Source organism: Phocoena phocoena, chromosome 6 (assembly GCF_963924675.1).
Source record: "Phocoena phocoena chromosome 6, mPhoPho1.1, whole genome shotgun sequence".
NCBI lineage: Eukaryota > Metazoa > Chordata > Mammalia > Artiodactyla > Phocoenidae > Phocoena > Phocoena phocoena.
This window is the reverse complement of record NC_089224.1, coordinates 20,252,381-20,274,826: the sequence shown is the minus strand read 5'-3', so window position 1 is coordinate 20,274,826 and position 22,446 is coordinate 20,252,381. Positions and strand designations below refer to the sequence as shown.

The following is a 22,446-nucleotide window of genomic DNA, read 5'->3' as shown; positions in this document are numbered from 1 at the left end:
TGTCTCCAACAGCTAAAATCAGGCCCGGGTACCGTTTAATCAAGCGTAACTCCAAGAAGGCAAAAGAGTCAGGAAAAGTAAAACCGAGAATGAATGTGGCAGGTGCTGGCCTGGCCACGCGGTGAGGACAAGACAATGCAGGGCTTCGGACCCACGTGGTTGACTTAATTCAGTTGTGTTGGCACATTCTAAGCAGACTGTACTTGCTAATTTTCATATATAAATGGGAACATTTTAGGATAAACCGCGGTGGTAATTGCAACTGCTTCTGAAAAAGGCCTCTGACTTTCTCTTGCAGGAGGCAGGGCACAGGGACTCACTGCCCAAGGTCATAACCAACAAAACATCCAAGTGGGACTGAAAACACACCAGCGTGGCGACAGGCAGCTGCGTGTGTGCTCACTGTCTCAGAACAAAGGTCTGCGCTCCTACCTGTGATTCGGTTTTCAATCTCCCCCTGCATCTGGAGAGAGTCCACATAAATGGTCCGGTTCCCAATGAAACGTGCACAGGCGATTCCCCGGTAAGGCTGGCAGAATCCATCTTCATGGTAGTCGTCTCTGGTAAAAAACACATGGTCTGTAAGTGCACTGGAAAGTGTCAAATATCCCCGATTTTTTTCTTTTCTTTTTAAATTCAGCATCTGATGATCTAGCCATCTTGTCCCTTGGCATTTACCCAAATGAACTGAAAACTTCTGTCCACACAAAAACTTGCACATGCATGTTTGCAGCTTAATCCATAACTGCCAAAACTTGGAAGCAACCAAAATCTCCACCGTGAATGGATAAACCGTAGTACGATGTAATATTACTCAGCACTGAAAAGAAATGAGCTATCAAGAAAAGACATGAGAAGACACAGGGCAAACTTAAATGCACATTACTAAGTGAAAGAAGCCAATCTGAAAAGGCTGCATGCATACTGTATGATCTCGACTTTATGACATTCTAGAAAAAGCAAAATTATGGAGCAGTATAAAGATCAGTGAATGCTAAAGGGTGGGGGGAGGGTTGGTGAACAGGAGAACAGAGACTTTTAGCACAGTGCAACTATTCTGTATGATACCACAATGGCAGAAACATGTCATTACACATTTGTGCAAACCCAGAGAATACACAACACCAAGAGTGAATTGTAATGTAAACTATAGACTTTAGCTAATAATAATGTATCAACATAGGCTCACTAACTATAACAAATGCACCACACACTGACATAAGATGTTACTGACAGGGGAAACTCTATGTACAGATGTGGGGAACCGGTACATGATATCTCTCTGTACTTTCTGTTCAATTTTTCTGTAAGCCTAAAATTGCTCTAAATATAAAGTCTATTCACTTAAAAAAAAATCCAGCATCTTTAAGGTCAGGGGGGATGGGACAAAGGAAGTTGAGTATGAAAGACAGATTATAAATGTGAAGTGTACACATGGGTGGGTACGTGCTCACGCCTATGTTCAAATACATGCAGGATATTAACGATTAACATGTTTCATCGTAGTCTTAAACTACATCAGAAACATTACACCCCTATTAACTTCCGTTGTTTGCCAGCGACGCTTTTATGAAAATGATGTTCATTCAGAAACTGTGTTCTACGGTTAAACTGTAGGAGAGAATGCTTTGAAACAGAGGAAAGCAATGGAGAGGATTCCGAAAAGTCAGGCAGGGCCTCAAAGAGTTTGTACAGCGAGATGTGCTAATTACACCACAGAGGAGTGGTGACCTCGCCACTGCTCCACAGCGCAGACCACATGTATAAATACGGGGGACAGAGAGGGAGACTCTCAAAAGCACAGCCCTCCCACTTGCCCTGCAGTCCGACCTTCCCCCCAGCCTGTAGGGAACAGCCTGCACGTGTCCCCTTGGAGTCTGTGCTAAATTATTCTCGGTAAAACCTGTTAGTCCTGCCTTTGGCCAATAAAATCAGTCATTCTAAGCACCTAGGTGCTTTTTAAAGTGGCCCTGAGGATGCTCCAAGGAGATAGTAAAAGTGGGCCGAAGCACATATATTAGGGCTGCCGTCTGCTGGGGAGCAAAGGAGACAGGCCGGGAGCTCCCAGGACAAGTTTCAGCAAAGTGCCTCAGGCCTGTAATTAAGTCACTTGTTTTCTAGCAAATCTGCCACCTGCCATAAGCCTAACACTTGTCATCCACCCTACATTGATTTGGACCATCCCCAAACGAAATTGGGGTTGTGTCCAATTTAACCAAATGGACTTTAAGAATCCCTGTCTTAGCTTTCTCACAAATGTAAAGTCTGAATGCTCGTAACAGTGGAGACAAAGGGTCTGGCAGGACACAGTCTCTTCAGCCACCTCTGGCTCTCTCCCTCCTCTACTGTCTTCTCAGCCCCTGAAGAAAATTTCTTTTTCAAAGAAAAGAACCTGGGCTTCCCTGGTGGCGCAGTGGTTGAGAGTCCGCCTGCCGATGCAGGGGACACGGGTTCGTATCCCGGTCCGGAAGGATCCCACGTGCCGCGGAGCGACTGGGCCCGTGAGCCATGGCCGCTGAGCCTGTGCGTCCGGAGCCTGTGCTCCGCAACGGGAGAGGCCACAACAGTGAGAGGCCCGCGTACCACAAAAAAAAAAAGAAAAGAAAAGAACCTGGAGCCATAAATAATCTAAAACAGGAGATTCTGGTGTCAGTAAAAGCCGGATGCCCTTTCTCTCAAGCTCACCGGCCATTATTTCTTTGGGTCAAGGATTCCTTAAATATCGTTTAAATAAGCAAGCACATGTGCTAACAATACACACCCAACCCACCCCTCTCTCACCCTTTGTGAGCTGGAGTTAACTGCTGATTAAACTAAAACCAATGTTACACTTGCCAAATACACAAACACAAGTGCAAGTCAACTCTGCCCCGGTGTGTGAGCTCTGTGTCCCCGTTTGCAGGCTGGGTTTAGGTCACTTGCCTGCTATGTCAGGAAAAGCATGAAGATGCGCACGTTCTTATTAACGTCAGCCCACCTAAGGTATGAGATTTGATTCAGTTAGTCCCTTGGGTGACCCCCACAAGAGTAAGCGATTTCTCTCCTCTGCCTCAGGAGTCAAGGAATACAAAGCCTAGTCCCTCACTGTGGGCTTCTCCCTGGCCAGGTGCCCACAGGATGAGGGAGCAACAAGGGTGCAGGGAAGACACGCTGAGAAGGGGCTCAAGGCCATCACATCGTGTTCACAGCTTACTCATCTCAGTGGGCTTCTAATCTGAATTTTAGAGAATGTCCAAAAACGCAAACAGAAATGGTTGGACAATGACATCTTTCAGGTTTCTGAATTTTGAGAAAACAAGTGGGAATTGCTTTTTAGTTTCAAACAGAATTATGTCTTATCTTCACCTGGCATTGTTTAGGACCTCTGAAAAGTGACAGAGCTGGAGTAAGTCTGTAAAACTGGTCACTCAGAGACTAAAGAAAAGTGCTGACACAGAAGCTGCCTTCTATAAAATCCTTTAAACCACACAAGTGAAACAAGCACGCTCACCAAATCTCAGAACATCAATGTGATAGAAACTCAATTTTGGAAATCTCCTCCATTCCTAATGCTGCCAGGCACTAATAACACAGATGAAGAAGTAACTTGTATACCAACAAGTTCATGGTAAAGGAGGAGAGAGAGAGAGAGAGAGAGATTACTACAATATCGGGGGGGAAAAGCAATGGGAAAGGAGTAGGAGATTGGGAGGAAACAGAAAAAGGAGCCATCATATTGTGATAGAAAGGGCTTCTTCACAAACGGCTGAGGAGATGGTGGGGCCAGTCAGCACCTTCCCTGCAATGGTACCTGCTAAAAACAAAAACTGGTTTGAAGAAAACCATAGAAAAATTCCTTGTTATAAATAATGAATAACCTTTAAAGGAAAGTAGGCTCCTTTGAGGTTGAAAAGTAATCAATACCAAAACTCAAATGTAGTTACACATTGTGTAGGAAGGTAACATTTTCCCCAAACACTTTTTTTGTTAAAAGTGGTTAAACCATTTCATAATTATTATTCTTATTATGAGAGGGTCTGCCTGCAATAAACAGGCTTCCTGCTTGAGTGAAGCAGAGGAAGCAACAGCTTCAACAAAAAGTGATAAACTCCATAAGCTTCAGGTGACCTGCCAGTAATGTAAGAAGCTGCAGTAACAAAATATTCTTCAGAGGAAGGTAACAAAACCTAGAGTATAAACCACAATGTATGGTGTACAATAAATGTACAAATGACTGGTGTACAATAAAAAAATTACCAGGCATGTAAAGAAACAGGAAAATATAACCCATGGTCAAGAGAAATAAACCCAGATGTTAGACTTAGAAGACCAGCACTTTAAGGAACTATAAGTATGGTAAACAATGCACAGAAGAAACTATAATGAAGATATGGGTGATTGCAGGAGAGATGGAAACTGTAAAAGAATCTACTGGAAGAACTAAAACATAGAATCTCCAATAAAACATTCATGGTATGATATTAACAAAAGATTGGATAAAGCTAGGAAAAAAAATTGGTAAACTTGACAGGTCAATGGAAAATGTCCAAACTGAAACAAAGAGAGACAAGAAGATTTACCAAAAAATTAAACAGCCTTAGTAAGCTATAGGAAAGTACAGGAGGTCTAACTTATGTACAATCAAATCCCAAGAGGAGGGGAGAGATGCACGGAGTTGGGAAAAAGGTTTGAAGAAATGATGGCCAAAATTTTCCCAAATTTCATTAAAATACAGTAACACACCAACCAAGGAAGATCAGTGAAAAGCAAGCAGAATAAATACAAAGGAAACCACACCTGCTGATGTCACAATCAACTTGCTAAAAACCTAGGATAAATAGAAAAGGGGGGAGATAAAAAATAATGGCTGACTCCTCATCAGAAACAAAGCAAAACAGAAGACAAGGGAATGACAGCTTCAAGGCACTAGCAGAGAAAATGAACTGTGAACCTGGATTCCATACTCAGCAAAAACTTCTTTCAAATAAAAGGGTCTATTAAGCAGAAAGACATAACATGAATGCACCTAATATCAGAGCTTCAAAATATATAAACAAGAATTGACAGAACTAGAGGACAAAACAGAAAAATCCATAATTACAGTTGGAAATTTTAATACCTGACTCTCAGCAATTAACTGAACTAAACAAAAAAAATAAGCGAAGAAACAACAGAAATATTAACCACCCCCTTGATCCAATGGACATCTAGAACAATATACTCAACAAGACAGCATACATGTGTCAGTGTACATGGCACGTTCACCCAGACAGACCATATGCTCTCCATAAAATAACTCACAATATGTTAAAAAATTGAAACCATAAATTTCTGATCACACAAAATTAAATTAGAAATCAATAACAAAAATATATTTAGAAACTCTCGAACTATTTGGAAATTAAATAGCACACTTCTAAACAACCTTTAGGCTCAAAAAAGAAAATGCAAGAAAAATTAAATGGTATTTTAAATGGAATGAGAATATATAACATATGAGAAATGAAAACAGGATACCCCAAATCGTGGGATGAAGCTAAAAGAGTAATTAAGAGACACCTTTATAGCTTTAAATGCTTAAATTAGATGAGATTTTACACCTTAAAAAGCTAGAAAAAGAGTGTCAAGTTAAACCTGCAGTGATTAGAAAAAAAATATTAATGATGAGAGCAAAAATCAATAAAATAGAAAACAAACAATAAAAAAATCAATAAAGCCAAAAGTTGATTCTTCAAAAAATTAACCAAGTTGGCAACACCTAGAAAAAATGATTAATAAAAGAGAAAACACACATTACCAATATCAGGAATGCACAAGGGGACTCACCAAAGACTCTAGAGATGTTAAAGATAATAAATGAACACAGATATATATGTCCAACAACTTAGAAAAAATGACAAATGACAATATACCAAAATTAGTATAAATAGGAATAAAACCTCAGAATAGCCCTAAATCTCTTGGAGAACTTGGAGTTGTAGTCAAAAACCTTCCCATGATTACAACTCCAGCCCCAAATAATAGAAACTGGTGAATTCTGTCTAATATTTAAGGAAGAAACATCAGCAATTTTACACAAACTCTTTTAGAAAATAAAGGAGTAAGAGATACTTTTTAGTTCATTTTATGAGGCAAACATAAACTTGATATAAAAAGCTGACAAGTCTGTTCCATGGACATTATAAGCCAATATGCCCCCTGATCAAAATGGCAACATGCTCCACTAAACAACAGCAAACTGGACCCAGCAAAATAAAAAGACAATATAGAAACGAGTAATGGACCAAACTGGGTCAACCCAGGAGTACAAAGTTACTTCAGCATTTAAAAACCAATCACTGAAAATACAGAGCTAAAGAGAGAAACCATGTAATAATCTCAGTTAATATTTTTAAAAAAAAGCAATTGACAAAACCAACACTCATTCATTATCAAAACTTTCAACAAAGAAAATAACTGTCAATCTAATAAAAAGGGCATCTGTGAGAAACCTACAATGAATTTCTTACTTAATGTTGAAATAAGGAACATTTTCCCCTTAGATATAGAAACAAGACAAAGATATCTGCTCTTACTTCTTCTACCCAACATCGCCATGGAAGTCCTAACCATTACAATAAGGAGATAGATAGATAGATAGGGGGTGGTAGATAGATAAATGGCTTACAGTTTAGAAAGGAAGAAATAAAACTGTCTTCACTCATAGATATCATAATTTACATAGAAAATTCTAATGAATATATTAAAAAATTACAAAAATTAATATGGATTTAGTAAAGTCACAAGATAAGGACAATATAATCAATTATATTTTTATATTTGAGCACCAATTAGCAAATGAAATTTTTTAAAAATATCGTTTACAATAATATTAAAAATACACAGAGGAGTAGTCAAATTCATAGAAAGTAGAATGGTGGTTGTCAAGGGCTGGGGGCGGAAAGAATGGGGCGTTATTGTTTAATGGATACAGAGTTTCAGTTTGGGAAGATGAAAGTGTTCTGGAGAGGGATGTGGTGATGATTGCACAACAATGTGATTGTGCTTAATACCTCTGAATTATACACTTAAAATGGTTAAAATACTTAGAAATAAACCTAATATGTACAAGACTTCCACACTTAAAACTTTGAAACACTGCAGAGAGAAAGGAAAGAAAACCCAAATGAATAGAAATACATACCATGTTCATAGACTGGAACACTCAATAGTTGAAAGAAGTCAATGTTCCCAAAGTGCAATATCACCCCATCAAAATCCTAGCAGGATTTCCCCGCAAATTACCTTTTACTACAAAAAGAAAAATAACTGTATAATGAGAAAACAGATCTTAACCAAGTGAGAAAAATTAACGTCACCAATAAGGGGCAAACTGACATCATGTACCTCCAGATGTGAAACCCTGAGAAGGAAATATCACTTACATTATTTCAGTCAAAAATGCATAACCAGATTCTAATCATGAGTGAACATCAGCCAAACTCAAATTGAGAGATATTCTATACAATAACCGTTCTGCACTTATCAAAAATCTCAGTGTCATGAAAGGTCCAGGAACTGTTGCAGAGTAAAGGGGACTAAAGCAACATGGTGAGGAGCTGTACCCAGGGGTGGGGAGATCTAAAAAGCATTACTGGGACAATGAAAGAAATTGGAGTATGAATGGCAATTCAAAGACACACATCCTGAAGTTGAAGCTGTCGTTCTGTAAGGAAACACTGTTGGTCTTAGGGAATATATACACTGAAGTGTTAAAGGGCAAAGGGGTGTAATGAATGCAACCTACTCTCATATGGTTCAGAAAACAATAATGGTTGCAAGCAGGCATAGAGGGAATGATAAGTCAAATATGGCAGAATGACAAAAAATTGGTAAACCTGGGTAAAGACATATGGGATTACTTATTACTATTCCTGTGACTTTTTTATAAGTCTGAAGTTATTTCAAAATCAAAAGTTAAAAACATCCTAGTAGGCACTGTGGTAGAAACTGACAAACAATCTAGAATTTAAATGGAAATGTAAAGGTACTAGAGTAGCCAAAACAATCATGAAAGAGAAGAATGATGGAAAGTTTACAGCCCTTGATTTTAAGACTTACTGTAATGTTGCAGTTATTAAGACAATGTGGTGTTAGAGTGTAAGGATAGATCAATAGAACATAACAGAATTCCAAAATATATCTTCACATGTAGTCAAGTGATTTTCAATAAAGGCGCTAACGCATTCAAGGGAGACAGAACAGTCTTTTCAAAAATGATGCTGGAACAACTGGATATTTGTATGGAAAAAGATGAACTTAAACGCATTAACTCACACCATACACAAAAGTTCTTTTGAAGATGGATCATAGACCTAAACATAAAAGCTAAAATTAAAATGCTTATAGAAGGAATCACAGGAGAATACCTTTATAGTACTGAGGTAGGCGAAAGCAAAGCTTTCTTAGACATGATACATAAAAGAAAAAATGATAAATCAGATTTACCAAAATTAAAATTTCCTGATCAGCAAAAGACAGCATTAAGAAAATTAAAAAGGCAAACCACAAGCTGGCAGAAAATACCTTATAATATCTGACAAAGAAATTGTATACAGAAAATATAAAGAACTCCCATAACTCAACAGGAAGACAAACAACACAGCAAAAATTGGACAAAAGGCCTAACAGATACTTCACAAAAGTGTGTCCTTAGAAGACGGCCCCGTTTTTAGTGACTGAAGAAATGTAATTAAAACACCACGAATCATCACGATGCAAGACATTAGAATGGCTACAATTAAATGACTGAGAATATCAAATGTTGGTATGGATGTGGAGCAACTGGAACTCTTATACTTTGCTGGTGGCAGTATAAAATGGAAAGATCACTTTGGGGAAGAATTTGGCAATTTCTTATACAGTTTATATATACACATACCATCTGACTGAGCAATCTTACACCTAGGATTTATTCTAGAAAAATGAAAACATGTTCCCCCAAATTAAATATTCATAGCAGTCTATTTATAATTGCTCCAAATTGGAAGTCCAAATGTCCATCAACAGATAATACATTGTAGTATCTTCATACAACAGAATAATTGTCATCAATAAAAAGGAATAAACCACATAAAGTATTTTTCAGATACTATATTTTGTAGAAGAAGCCAGAAATAAGAGTCTCCCAGGAAAATGTAAGCGGCACAAAGCAGGAGTTTTTAGTTTTTGTCTGTTTCATTCATTGTTGGACCCCCAATAACTTGAACAGGGCCTGGCACATAGCTGGCCCTCAGTATAAATTTGTTAAATAAATGAATAAATGAATGAATGATTTCCTTGAAAAATCAGACATCATACTTTATTCCTCTCTACTTTTGAGATGAAATACTCCTGCATGCAATTATACTGATGTCATATTTGATGGGCAAAAATGTGAACGGAGCAAATTCATTCATAAAGCCAACACTAACATTCATGTCATAAAAACCCAAGTCAGCAAAACCTTTTAGAAACACTGGCTTTTGCAACGGCCATCTCTAAGGCTAGGATCACATGAGACGGCCAGAGGCAGAGAAACAGTGTCTCCAACACTAATAGTTCATTGGCAAGTAAACGTTTTTCTCTTCTGTCATGTTCAGGGGGCTGGTCCCTCTCACATCAACCTTGGAAGATTGGTGACTTCAGGTGAATTTGGAGGTTGGTGTATAAAAAGCTCTCATTCATGTATAATAGGGCATCATAGCTGATACATGAGTTCAACTGAAAACAAAAAGACTTAGTGGGAGCATTAAATGTGCTGCTACCACCAAGTGCTAGAATTATCATTACTGCTAAAGCACAAACATTTTCATTTGTGTCACTATATGATCTGAATTTAAAAGAATGTGTATGTAGTCTCTAATTACTTTAACCATGACTGTGTTTAGCCACTTATCTCCTGTATCATATAATCTAAAAATGAATTAAGTTTCTATCTTTTATTCAAGTTCTGCACTATGGGATTTAAGGGGAGTTACTTTTCCAGAAAAAGGAACCTATCACAACAAGAAGTCATGGAGAAAAAATTAGGTTGGCTTCTCTCCCCCTTCCAACTCAATTTCATTAGGTTGGTGGTTTAATGAATTTAACATCAAATGCTAAATGTTAGCCTTTTGTCTAAGTTAATTTACTTTTACCAACTTGTCAGTAAGGCAGCTTGGTTTCTCCTGAAGTCACTTTTAATTACTGGCTAGTCAGTTGGCAGTTTCAGGGTTTTTTTTAATAGTGCTATTTTCCTATAATTAGGATAAAGTTTGAACTAGGCTTATGACAATTTCCCAAAGAGCAATGGAAGGAGTTTGAGGTAGAAGATGGTTGAGTTCCATTTAGACATGCAAATTGTGAGATGCCTGTGAGTCATCCGCCTGGAGACGCCCACCATGGGGCTGAACTGGGGGGCCTGGAGATGGGGAGGTAAGTCAGACTTGGAAGTGGAGATGCCGGGGTCATGAGCTTATGGGTGGAGAAGGGCTGAAACCTTGGAATTACCTGCAAGTCTTGAAGCAAGAAGGGCTCAGACATGGCCTCAAGGAAAGTGATTTCCCAGCAGCCGATAATTAACGTAACTTTTAACTGCCCAAAACACAACACATTTTCCTTTAAGCAGACGTTCGTTGAAGCACATTATGCGTGCATTTACTTGTGAGCCATCAGGATAGCCTAGGACAACCAACACAGGAAACATGGAAGCCCTGATGCTCACGCTTCAGGGAGCGCCCCGACACCTTCACCCAACTCTGGTAACACCAGGCTACCCCACCAGTGTACGTATGTGTCTATCATCGTGAAAATAAACCACTTTTTAAAAGAGTAGCTAGAAATGATACCCAAACATGAAATGTGAGACACACAGCCTCACATTAATCCCCTCGCATTACCAAAACTGCTACCTGAGTAAGCTATAATCACCCTGTCTTTGAACCTACGTCTGTGGAGAGACAGCCTGTCCTTGAAGCTTTTGTTCTCCATACACACACCCTCCTCACCCCGCCTTCAAATGGATGGAAGGAAAAACAATGTTTTAATGGTAATAAATCCCTTAACCTCTGAGGATTTCCACCCTACCCCGCACCTCCTTCAATACACACAAACTGATATCCACCAACACTGCTGGTGACCCTGTGTGTGGATGTGTGAGGGCAGCGGCCAGAGGAAGAGAGCGAAGAGCCTGGAGGGGATGAGTCATCACAACCATCCCTGTTCACGGTTCAGAACCAACCTCGGCGTGTCCCCATGCTGACATGCTGTACACAGGGATCAACCAGCGCTGTATGATTATTCACTGTTTCAACTCTCCATTTGCAGGTACAGGATATACCACCAGACCAGCAATGAAAGAGCTTTAACTGCTGTGCATTTTCTCAGGAAAATTGGATAAGCTAGTGATATTCCAGAGACGAAAACGGAGAAATTGTGGGTAATTCTATTTTAAACCCACTGATATTCCTTCTTTTTGTCTTTGTTCTGGTCAACTTCCAGAGATATCATAAAGGAGTTGAAGGTGAGTCTGCTGAAACATAATTACAGTCAATGGGCAGAAAAAAACCATGGTCACAAAAAAGACAACCGTCAATGGGCTGGTGCCTTAGGCTACGAAGTATCTGAACAAAGCACGTCATCTGCCAACACAAAGTTAGCAGATCAATTCAGCATAATATTAAAAGAATATCTCACCCTGACAAAGTATATTTCAGTCTAGAACTGTGAAGCTACCTAGTAATAGGAACTCTATTACATACCGTAATATTAATACGTTGAAAGGAGAAAAACTACACAATCACCTTTGTATCTGAAAAAGTAACTGTAAAAAATCAAACTTCTATGCAATTTCAATAAAAATACAAACTGATAAAATTCATATGGAAGAATAAAAGATAACAATCAAAATAATTTAGAAAAATGGTATAGTAATAAGGTAGCTGTATTAGCCAGCTCAGGCTGCCATAACAAATACCACAGACTGGGGGGCTTAAACAACAGACATTGACTTCTCACAGTTCTGGAGGTTAAGTTCAATATCAAAGTGCAACCCTATTTAGTTCCCAGCTTTCAGACGGCCACCTTCTCGTTGTGTCCCCACATGGCAGAAAGGAGAGACAGCAATCTCTGATGTATCTTCCTCTTCTTATAAGGACACCAGTCCTATCAGATCAGGGACCCACCCTTAAGACCTCATTTAACCTTAATTACCTACTTAAAGGCCCTATCTTCAATACAGTCCCATGAAGGGGGGGTTAAAACTTCAATATCTGAATTTGGTGGGGGGCACAATTTAATCCATAGCAATAAGCGAAAATATTTCTCTACATATAGCAAGATATATTACAAAGATACAGTGTTAGAATATTGTGGTATTTATTCCAGGCACAAAAGTTACTAGAACAGAATAGAGAGCCTAGAAGCAGATCCGCATGTATAGAAATTTCACAGATGACAGAAGTGACATTAAATTTAATGATTACAGATGGGGCTATTCATTAGATGACGCCAAGGCACTAGGCCACTGAGATAGGAAAATATTACAGTAGAACCCTAGCTGATACCAGCATAAAAATCAATTCTAGATGGAGTAGAAACTGTGTAAAAATTATATCTAGAAGATATTTTAAAACTCCTGCAAAAAAAAACCTCTTGCAAATCAATAGGAAAAAGAAAAACATCCTAATGAAAAATGGACAAAATACAGTCGACTCTGGTTATCTGTGACAGTCATTTTCTATAAAGTTGCCACAAACACTGAATTAGCAAATACTGAGCCATTGTTCCTAAGGCAAATAAAGAGATTCTTTTCTGCAAGTCTGTGGTCATAACATTTTCATCAACCAATCAATACATAACCTTGTTTTATGTGTGTTTCTGTTTAAAGATGTGTTATTGAATGTGGTTGGTGATTCATTAATACTAAGCTTGGAGCCAACAGCACTGTAACCCATGCTTGAATGAAGCTTATCTAACGTATTTCCTCCACAAGGCACATCACAGCCTTCTGGTGCTTAGGAACATAAGACTGCACTTCAGCACTGTGCTTGGGGCCATTCTAAACAGCAAAATCACCAACGAAAAGCACAAAACATAAACAGACCCAGAAAAGGACACGTGCACAGCAGGAGAGGTGAAACAAGATGGCAGACCTCAGCTGGGAACGCATGCACTGGGCAACTCAAATTTTTCACTGTTCCGTGCATATCCATGAGTGACCATGGAAACATCCTGAGTATTGATTTGGGGGTTACAAAGAAATTTTACTGAGTAAGAAAATTTGCAAGTATCGAGTCTATAAATAAGAATGGACTGTACTTGAACTGGCAATCCAATGGTTATTAAACCAATACAAATATGTTCAACTTCACTGTTTACTGGTGAAATCTAATGTAAAATTACTATAACTTACAATTGACACCCAAGATATTGGCAAAATTTTGAGTTCTGATAATACCACGTGCTGGAAAACATGGGGAAATAAGAACTCATGCTTTGCTGGTGGGACTATGAAGTCCTTTATCACTTTGGAAGGCAATCTGACCATACATGGTAGAGGTGGGAAGTGAATACCTGCAATTCCACTCCCAGACTTCTATTGCTGGACTCTCGCCCACTGGAACAAGTAGACATGGAAAGATGTTTACATAAGATGGTCTGCATCAGTGAAAACAACTAACGTTCACTGAGTAAACACATGGACAATTAAAGTGAGACTGACTCACAGAATGGAGTATTGTATATTTGTTAAAATGAACTTAACCTACATGTATTAACCTGGACTTCCAGATTGGCAAACGCCCCTCCTCACCCACCCCTAAAAAAGCTGCACTTATATGCTATTTACAAGAGACCTACATAAACCAGAACACAAAAAGGTTGAGGGCAAAAAGTGGGACAGGAATAGTAAAACAGCTTTCTAGCAAGTGCAAATAAAAAAGAAGTAGGTGGAGCAATATTATTGCTAGGCAAAATCGAATTCAAGGCAAAAAGCCTCAAAAGAGACTTAAAAACAAGACAAAACAAAAGCTATATAGTCTCAAACCTGGAGGTATTTAAGAACATAAACTCAAAATTTTAAAAAATAGAAAACTGATAGAAATTGGCAAATCCGAAATGAGTATAGACAACTTTCATATATTTTCAGATATCTGTAACCAATGTGAACAAAAAATATAGACACTTTTAATAACACACTTAACATATGTGATTTAATACATGAATCGAAATATTGTGTACTGGCTTCCATCAGAGCACATTTATTTTTTGAAACAACAGGAAATATTCACAAAAATTTACCATATCAAATTGGCCACAAAGAAAATCTCAACCAACTACCAACTGTAAAATGCATCCCAAATTCACTGATAATAATACAACAAAAATCAGAAAATAACAAAAAACAAAAGCTTATGTTGCCTGGAGGGGAAAAAGATGTAGCCAAAATGGTATTCAGAGGAAACTTTACTGTCTTAAATGCATTTGTATGAAAATTTAAAATGACTAATAAAAACTACTTTTTTAAGAAGTCAGAATGACATATAGATCACTTGAACCACTACATACACATCAGAATGGCTCAACTTAGAAAGACCAACCAGATCAAATGCTGGCAAACAATGCAGTGACCATAACTTTCCTACCTGCTGGTGGGAGTACAGAGTGGTACAATCACTTTAGGAAAAGGTCTGGTATTTCTTACAAAACTCAGCACACACATACCTTATAAGTCAGATCTTTGACCCTAGGTATTTACCTAGCAGAAATGAAAATACATGTCCACAAAAAACTTGTATGAGACTACCCATAGCAGCTTATTCATCAATGTCAAAAGATGCAACCTGCTCAGGTGTCCATCAAGGAAAAACTAACCGATACAGTCACACAAGGGCACACTATTCGGCAATAAATAGCAGCAGCCTAGTGAAACATGTACAGCATGGATGACTCTCGAGAGAATCATGTCAAGTGAAGGAAACCAGGCTCAGGTGGCTATGTACCGTAGGATTTCAATTTCTATGAAGTTCTAAAACACGTAAAGCTAGCTCATGGTAGAAAAAAATCAGAACAGTTGTTGCCTGGGGAAGAGGGGTAGTGACCAGGAAGTTGCATGATGGAACTTTCTAGAGTGATAGGAATGTTCTGTGCCTGGATAACGGTTTAGATTGCAGAGGTTTTTGCATTGTTTGGACCTTATTAATAGAATACTTAAGATCTGTGCATTTCATTGTATAAGTTTTTTTTTTTTTTTTTTTGCAGTACGTGGGCCTCTCACTGTTGTGGCCTCTCCCGTTGCGTAGCACAGGTTCCGGACGCGCAGGCCCAGTGGCCATGGCTCACAGGCCCAGCCGCTCTGTGGCATGTGGGATCTTCCCGGACCGGGGCGCGAACCCGTGTCCCCTGCATCGGCAGGCGGACTCTCAACCACTGCGCCACCAGGGAAGCCCTGTATGTAAGTTTTAACTCAAAAAGAAGAAACAAGAATAGTAAGTAAGTACACAGATGTTGAACTCTTGTTAATGATTTCCATAATATTTCTAAATGATATCATAATCCATAATGATATCCAAAATATTTCAGGATAAGTGTACAAATATCTGCAAATTATTGTGAAATGAATAAAAGAAATAAGACAACTGATGGATGGAAACGGATGGAAAGATAGGCTAGCACAGTAAAATGTAAGCTAACACAACATTGTAAATCAATTATACTTCGATAAAATAAATTTTTAAAAAACATAGAAAAAAATTTTAATTGTATATAAAATTAAATATAAGTATATTTAATAAATTATAATTATACATAAATTATTTATTTATATATTTTGCAATGTATTATATATGTTTATATTATATAATATTTACTTAAATTATACATAAATAGACAACATAAGATATAAACGAAAATAAGAATTCAACTTTTGAATAACTTATACCTTTTCGAAAGGTGTGCCCTGGATACAATTTCTTCTTTTCTCACTCTATGCATGAATGATTATTAAGGAGAAATGCTTGGACACTATGGCTCAGCACAGAAAGTTCTCAAAAATCTGCCTTCTGCAAGTGGCACCTGATATAAGCTAAGAGGGGCCCCTGCCCACCCACCTCACCCCAATGGCCAGGGTTTACGAGGCAGCAGGGGGACACAGAGAAGCAAACACTGCTTGGCTGACCAGCACAGCGTCTGCACCACTGCTCAGAACTTTCAGACGTGAAGCAAAGGCTTTCTGATATGCCTGAAGAGTCAATGAGGAATCCAACAGCCATGGCTAACCTCGAACACAGGCGCTGAAAAGAGTGATTCTCGTGGATGTGTGAGGTCCGGAGGAGAAAAGACGCTACACCGGGAAACAAGAGGCCTGAGTTCACAGCCAGAACCTGCCCGCAGGTGGGTGAAGACCCCTGAGCCAGGCTCTGAGCCTCAGTCTCCTCAGCTCTGAAGTGGGTCTGAGACCCCGCCTATGGTGGAGGTTCCCCGAGGCTTGAAGAGCACACGTTTTGTAGACTGCAGCTGGCAATGCAATTAAGGTGGCACTGGGACTTCAGGGTAACTGCCTCTCTGTTTTAAATGTGTCCAGGACACCAGGGTCCTGGCAGCCCCGGCAACCTGGTCTGTACACTTACACTGCCTCCAGTTGCCCTGCAAGGTCACGATCTCTGATAGCAACTAACTATGCCTGCTTTTATGACTTTTTCCCTAACACTCAACATGGAAAATATAACAGTTTTCCATCCAAAAGCAAGCACATTGCCATCCTTGTGTGAAGTCCAGCCAACTTCTAGCAAATTCAGCAGAAACATGTGTTTGCCCAATTTAAAGCCGGGGTTCTTATATAACGGAAGCCCACAAAGAATGAGAAAATGGTTTGAGGAAAGCAAATACTTACTGAAAGTTATGATTTGGGCTGTGTGTTGGACCTAAAGGAAAAGAAAAAAGACAAGTTATTAATACTTCATGATTTGGTATAATTTTTTTTTCCAATCCAGCCCGTGGTAAAGGCAACCGCAGCCCAGGGTGCTTATTTGTGGAGAGCTGTCTTCGGCCTCCAGCTCTGCCCCTGCCCAATATTATATGCCAAGGATGGGGGAAACCACCAAGGATGGAAGGGGTGCTCTGTGTTGATGCAGAAATGTCAGGAGATATTTTGGGAGTTTTTGCTGTCTTTTCTCTCTTCTCATCTAAACTTGTTTCACAAGATCTGTCTTACTGGTGACAGAATGGCTGGGGCATTGCAGAGACCTCCACAGAACTGGGATGAAAGGGACATATTCCTGCCTGCCATTTAATTGCTTCATGCCACCTGTGACAAGCACAAGAGTACAAAATTGTCCTCACGCTCTGCTCCCTGCCCATCCTCTGGGCCGGGCTGGGTTTCTGTGGGTGGGTGGGTGGGTGCCTGTCTGGATTGCCTGGGCTTGAAGCGTGCGTGGCCAGTCTCCCCGTGGGGTGACCTCCTGACACATAGCCTGCCTGAGATTATGTTCTGCACTCCAGGTTTACAGACTTCTCCATCTACGTCTATTTTCTTTTATTACTAGTAAATGGGTAACAGGTTAAGCTAGGATCTCGTGCACAATGGGAAAGACCTCGGGGAAGGGTTTTATTGATTTCCTCTCTGCTGACTTGTGTGTGTTCAGTTTCAAACCGCAAATTAATCTGCTGCTCGGTGGCTGGGGACATTCCTATCCGATAAGCAACACACCGGGGACTGTCCCCACTCACCGAGCCGCACGAACAGGACGCCAGTGGCGGTGATGGTCTTCACCCCATTGGTGGCCACGCACTGGTAGTAGCCAGTGTCCGTCGTGTCCAGGTCCTGGATCCGCAGCCGAGAACCGTATTCCGTCTTGCGGATGATGACGCGCCGGGGCTCCTGCACAACCGGGGCGTCGTTCTTCAGCCACCTCACGCTGGGCGGCGGGTTTCCGGCCACCTTGCAGTGCAGAATCGCTGTCTGGCCTTGGACTATGGTGATATTGTTAACCGGCTCCAGAAAATTCAGAAAGTACCCTGCAAAGGAGAACAGTCAGAGAGGAGCAAACGTCCGTGAGGGCTGGGAGAGAAGGCTGCCTGGGGTTCCTTCTTGGAACTGCTTGGGGAAGGTTTTGATTTTTCTCTCACATAGGTATAGCCCATTCTCGTTATTTGGGGTAATTTTGTTCTAGAATGTTGCCTCAAACACTGAATGAGAGAACACGGACTCACTGCTCCTGGGGAAACACAGGGTTAGGTTCCTGTGAGCCTCTGGTCACAGCATTCTAATCAACCGATCAATAAAGAACCTTGTTTTACTGTGCTCTGTTTAAAGACACCTTATTTAGTAAGTATTGTTGATTCATTAACGTTGATCTCACGACCAACAGACCAATAACTTGTGTCTGAAGGAAGCTTATCGAACACACATGCTTTCTCCATAAGGCACATCTTGTGCTTAGGACACCAGACAGCACTTCAGCACCATTATTGGGGGTATTTTAAATGGCAAATTACCAACAAAAAGTACAAAAATACAAACAACATGGGACTAAACAGATCACGAAAAGGACATTTGTTTACAGTACGAGTTGGGACATTAGGCAGAGTGTCATTTTGTTCAGGCTCAGCTGGGAATGTGTGCATGTGTGCACTGGGCAATTCAAAATTTTCACTGCTCTGGGCATGTCTATGAATGACCATGAAAGTACCGTGAGAACTGATTTTGGGGTTAAAAATACATTTTAGGTAATAAGCAAACTTGCAAATATGGAATCTGCAAGTAATGAGAATCAACTTTACTCCTTTTTGAAAGCACTAAATCTAATCTCACTAAACTTATGATGCAAATTCATATTCAGAAAGTCCATCCTTCCTCTACCACACCATCAAGCACAAGCCACAATAAGGAAAGTAGAAAAAGAAAGCACGTGACAAAACAGAGATAGCCTCAAAAACAAGCTAATCATTGGTCTGAACAGAACAAAAATAACAAGGTTGAGTGTTGCTGCCCACTGCACCCAGGGCAGGAGCAGGAAGAAGCCGTCCGGGGCTCGCGCACAGGAAGGAAAACAGGGCCTAAAAGTACCTGAAATACAGAGCTAGTGGGGCTGGAAACACTGCCCAGGAACGTGGGGTTCCAGTTCAACCACAGACAAGAGCTTCTCAGCTGGTGACAAAGGCCACTGGGAACAAGAGGAAGTAAGGCAGACAGCGGTGGGGAGGGGGAGGGGTGTGTGTGTGTGTGTGTGTGTGTGTGTGTGTGTGTGTGTGTGTTTGTGTGGTGTAGGAAGTCAGGGGCTGGGGGATACCCTCTGTCAAGGTAAACATGCACACGAAAATTCCAACACTAAAAAAACCCACTAAGGCTAGACAGACAAGACAATCAATCATCAGGAGATGAACTTACTACAGACAAAACCAAGATAATAGAGCAATCAAAAAAGCCTATAAAGCATATTCAAGTTCTAAATCCTTTGGCTTGATTTCTGGTTGTTCCCTATTCTTTTTTTCTGTTTTAATGAAATGAAACATTGAAAGATGGCACATATCTGTATTACTGATTTAATTGGATGAAAAATTATAGGATTTCTAGTGGACCCTGGGGATAAGTTTCACAGGATGAGTGATGGCTCAGATGTTGGGTGATAGGAGATAACTGAGGAGGTGGGAGGTTGTGAATTTCAAGATGAAGGGACAGTTTTCCTTCGCAGGGGAGAGTGGATAGATATCGGTCTAGAGAGGTGTCACTAAGTAGTACTGATTACTATTTATGAATATTATTAACAACATCATTAGGGTCTACCTTGATTCTCTGCTAGCCAACCCCTTTCTCAGTGCACTCAAGTTGAGGAAGAGAATTCTTACTGATGACACAAAGCTGGGAGGTAACTAAAATGTCGATGACAAACACCTTGAAAAGAGGCTGAATCAAGCAGGGTGATATCTTGGATGTCAGGGCTGTTCATTAACGGCACAAGCTCAACTTGGAGAGACCTGCATTCCTGACGCTCCTGCACTAGACCCGGCATCTTTGAAAACAAAATGAGACCTGATTTGACATTCTGAAGCGGTTACTTGGTATAATCCGGGCTGCCCAGATTACAGTGAACACACTGTTTCACTATGTTCTGGCCAGAGCCCAGGCCCTTACAAGTTGCTTAAGATTCAAACGCTTCATTAAGGTCTCGTAACACGAAAATGCACAGTAGGGCATATAAAATAGTCATCAAATTATAATTCAAAATAGCATATGACAGAATACATCACCATGATCTCTTCTTCCTGGCATAAGTTTCATTATAATTCTCATCTCTACCCTGATGACAGTTTTTCCAAAGGCCTTTGACAAACCATGGCTTCCTGGGAGACACAGGCAATGGCTTTGTGTAAAGGCAGAGTGTAAGGATCTGTGTCTCCAAGCTGACTAGCAAAAACCTAAAAGGAGCAGGCCCAGCGGTTCTGAGGGCCGAGACAGGGTGGTCGCTGCTGGCTCTTATCTCATCCATTTGGGGGACTGGCTTGAGAGTTGTTCTGCTACCGCCTTCCTCCATTTGCATACATCAACTTGGGACGTCGCCATCCATCAGCTAAAAATCTTGAAAGATATAGAAGGATCTTCTTCAACATGGAAACAACATTTGTCTAGAAAGGGAAGAAAGGGAAGAAAGGGAAGAAAGGGAGGGAAGCACAGGAGAAAGTTAAGGAGACAGCTCCTTTTGTACAACTCAGAAGGAAACCTGGGGAGAGTCCAGGACTGTCCAGTTACTCTAAACATAGACCCTTAGTGTCTACTTCTTTACAAGAATATCTTTTTTACATCGAATGGGTATGGAAACGTGGAGTTCTTCTTCACTGTTCCCACCAACAGCTTCTCCTACACCCCTGACTGACAAATTGACAGCGGTTTAGACGTAGTCTTTCCATGTCCCTCAGGAAGGCTCCTTTCTGAGAAATGCAGAATAGGGCAGATGGGCTCGTGCCTGGTCTGCGCGCCATGTGGGCATAGACAGCCCTGATGCTAACCTTGTCCCACCGGGTAGGGCGCTGTGAAACCATCTATTAGGCTTAATCCAGAGATGGTGCTGGTATTTCCCTTTCCGATGCGTTATCAACACTAGCTAACAAGGACTAAAGAAATCCACAGGTGCTGGAATCAAGCACCTTACACAGTTGACTTAAATTTTAAAGCACTCTTGGCTATTTCTGTTTATGTGAAATGTACAGAATAGGTAAGTCCAGAGACAGAAAATAGATTAGTGGTTGCCAGAGGCTGGGGGAAGGGAAATAAGGGAGTGACTCTTAATGGGTACAGGGTCTCACTTTGGGGTGATGAAAATGTCTGGAACTAGAGAGCAGTGATGGTTGCACAGCATTACAAGTGTAGTCCTGGGGTCAGGAAATGCCTGCTGAGGAGGGATGGGCAAGGTAAGACCAGGTGAACAAATCACGGACAAGCAGGTAGAGGGGAGGTGGACCACTCTCTTGCAAGCATCCTTCCCAGAGTGCTGGCAACCACCCTCAGTTTTGCTCAGATCCCGGGGTAAGCCTTCCACTGATTTCCTCCCCAATTTATCCAGATTCCCTTCACTCTCAACCAGATGAACACTCACTCCTGAAGCCACACCTTCCTCAATCTACAAAAAACAAAGGAGAATCTAGTGAAGTGATCTAGCCCACATGGGGAGTTCTTGCCAACTCTTCTCGACCCTACACCGTCTAAACCAGTGGGGTTCAACAGTGTCTTCACATTGGGGTCACCTGGAAGCTTATAATATACATCCAGCTGCGCAATTTGTCAAAACTCTTAAGTGTGCATCCCGAGCTAAGAGTCCCTGCTCTGAAGCGCTGAGGAGAAAGAAAAGCAACAATTCCAGTGAACGAAACCCATCCAAGAATGAACTTAGAGCAGACCCGAAACAACACTGAGAAGCATCGCTGGAGGGCATGGTAGGACTGGAAAGAATACCTGGGGAGGTTCTGAGTGCAATGGCATATAAGAGGCCTGTCCAGCTGGGAATGGACAAAAGGGCAGGATGTCCGCAGACGGCACCCATGTCCTGACTTAGGTCTTGAATCAGCCTCCTTCATGCTCTGCAGGAAGCTCAGAGAGACCAAAACTATGGGTTGATAACATGGTAACTTCATACATTCATAGCTCCCTCCCTAGGCAGGTGAGTAAAAGTGAGCCTTCAGGAAGAAATCAGAAAGACAGATAATGAAGAAAAGCTAATTTATACCCATGGTATCAAGGCTTCTGGAATATTCTTTCCCTTCCCCCATTCTCCCCCACTGGAAGGGAGGGGGGGTCCCTTGTTCTTCCTAAAACACACCCAACTGATCCCTCATGGTGCAGTCAGCCAAGAACCCCTAGTCCTCTGATCTTTTCTATTTCTCATAAGTCAATTCTCTGCCAGAAAGTCACCTCCACAGAGGGTGTTCCCAGCTGCCTCTATTCATTTCTAACCTTGCCCCCCCACCCCACTGATCTTG

At 40.7% G+C, this 22,446-nt stretch overlaps 1 protein-coding gene across 1 annotated transcript in view; it reads right to left on the bottom strand.

The window, feature by feature from the left end:
- The window catches only part of ROR2 (receptor tyrosine kinase like orphan receptor 2), a 225,181-nt gene that overhangs the window by 12,346 nt on the left and 190,389 nt on the right, over positions 1–22,446 (bottom strand). Inside the window, exons 3-5 of the mRNA XM_065879169.1 lie at positions 17,704–17,991; positions 16,868–16,898; positions 433–560 (exon numbers count right to left, since the gene is read on the bottom strand). Of these exons, the coding sequence (XP_065735241.1) occupies positions 433–560; positions 16,868–16,898; positions 17,704–17,991 (447 nt within the window). The remainder of the gene's footprint in view (positions 1–432; positions 561–16,867; positions 16,899–17,703; positions 17,992–22,446) is intronic.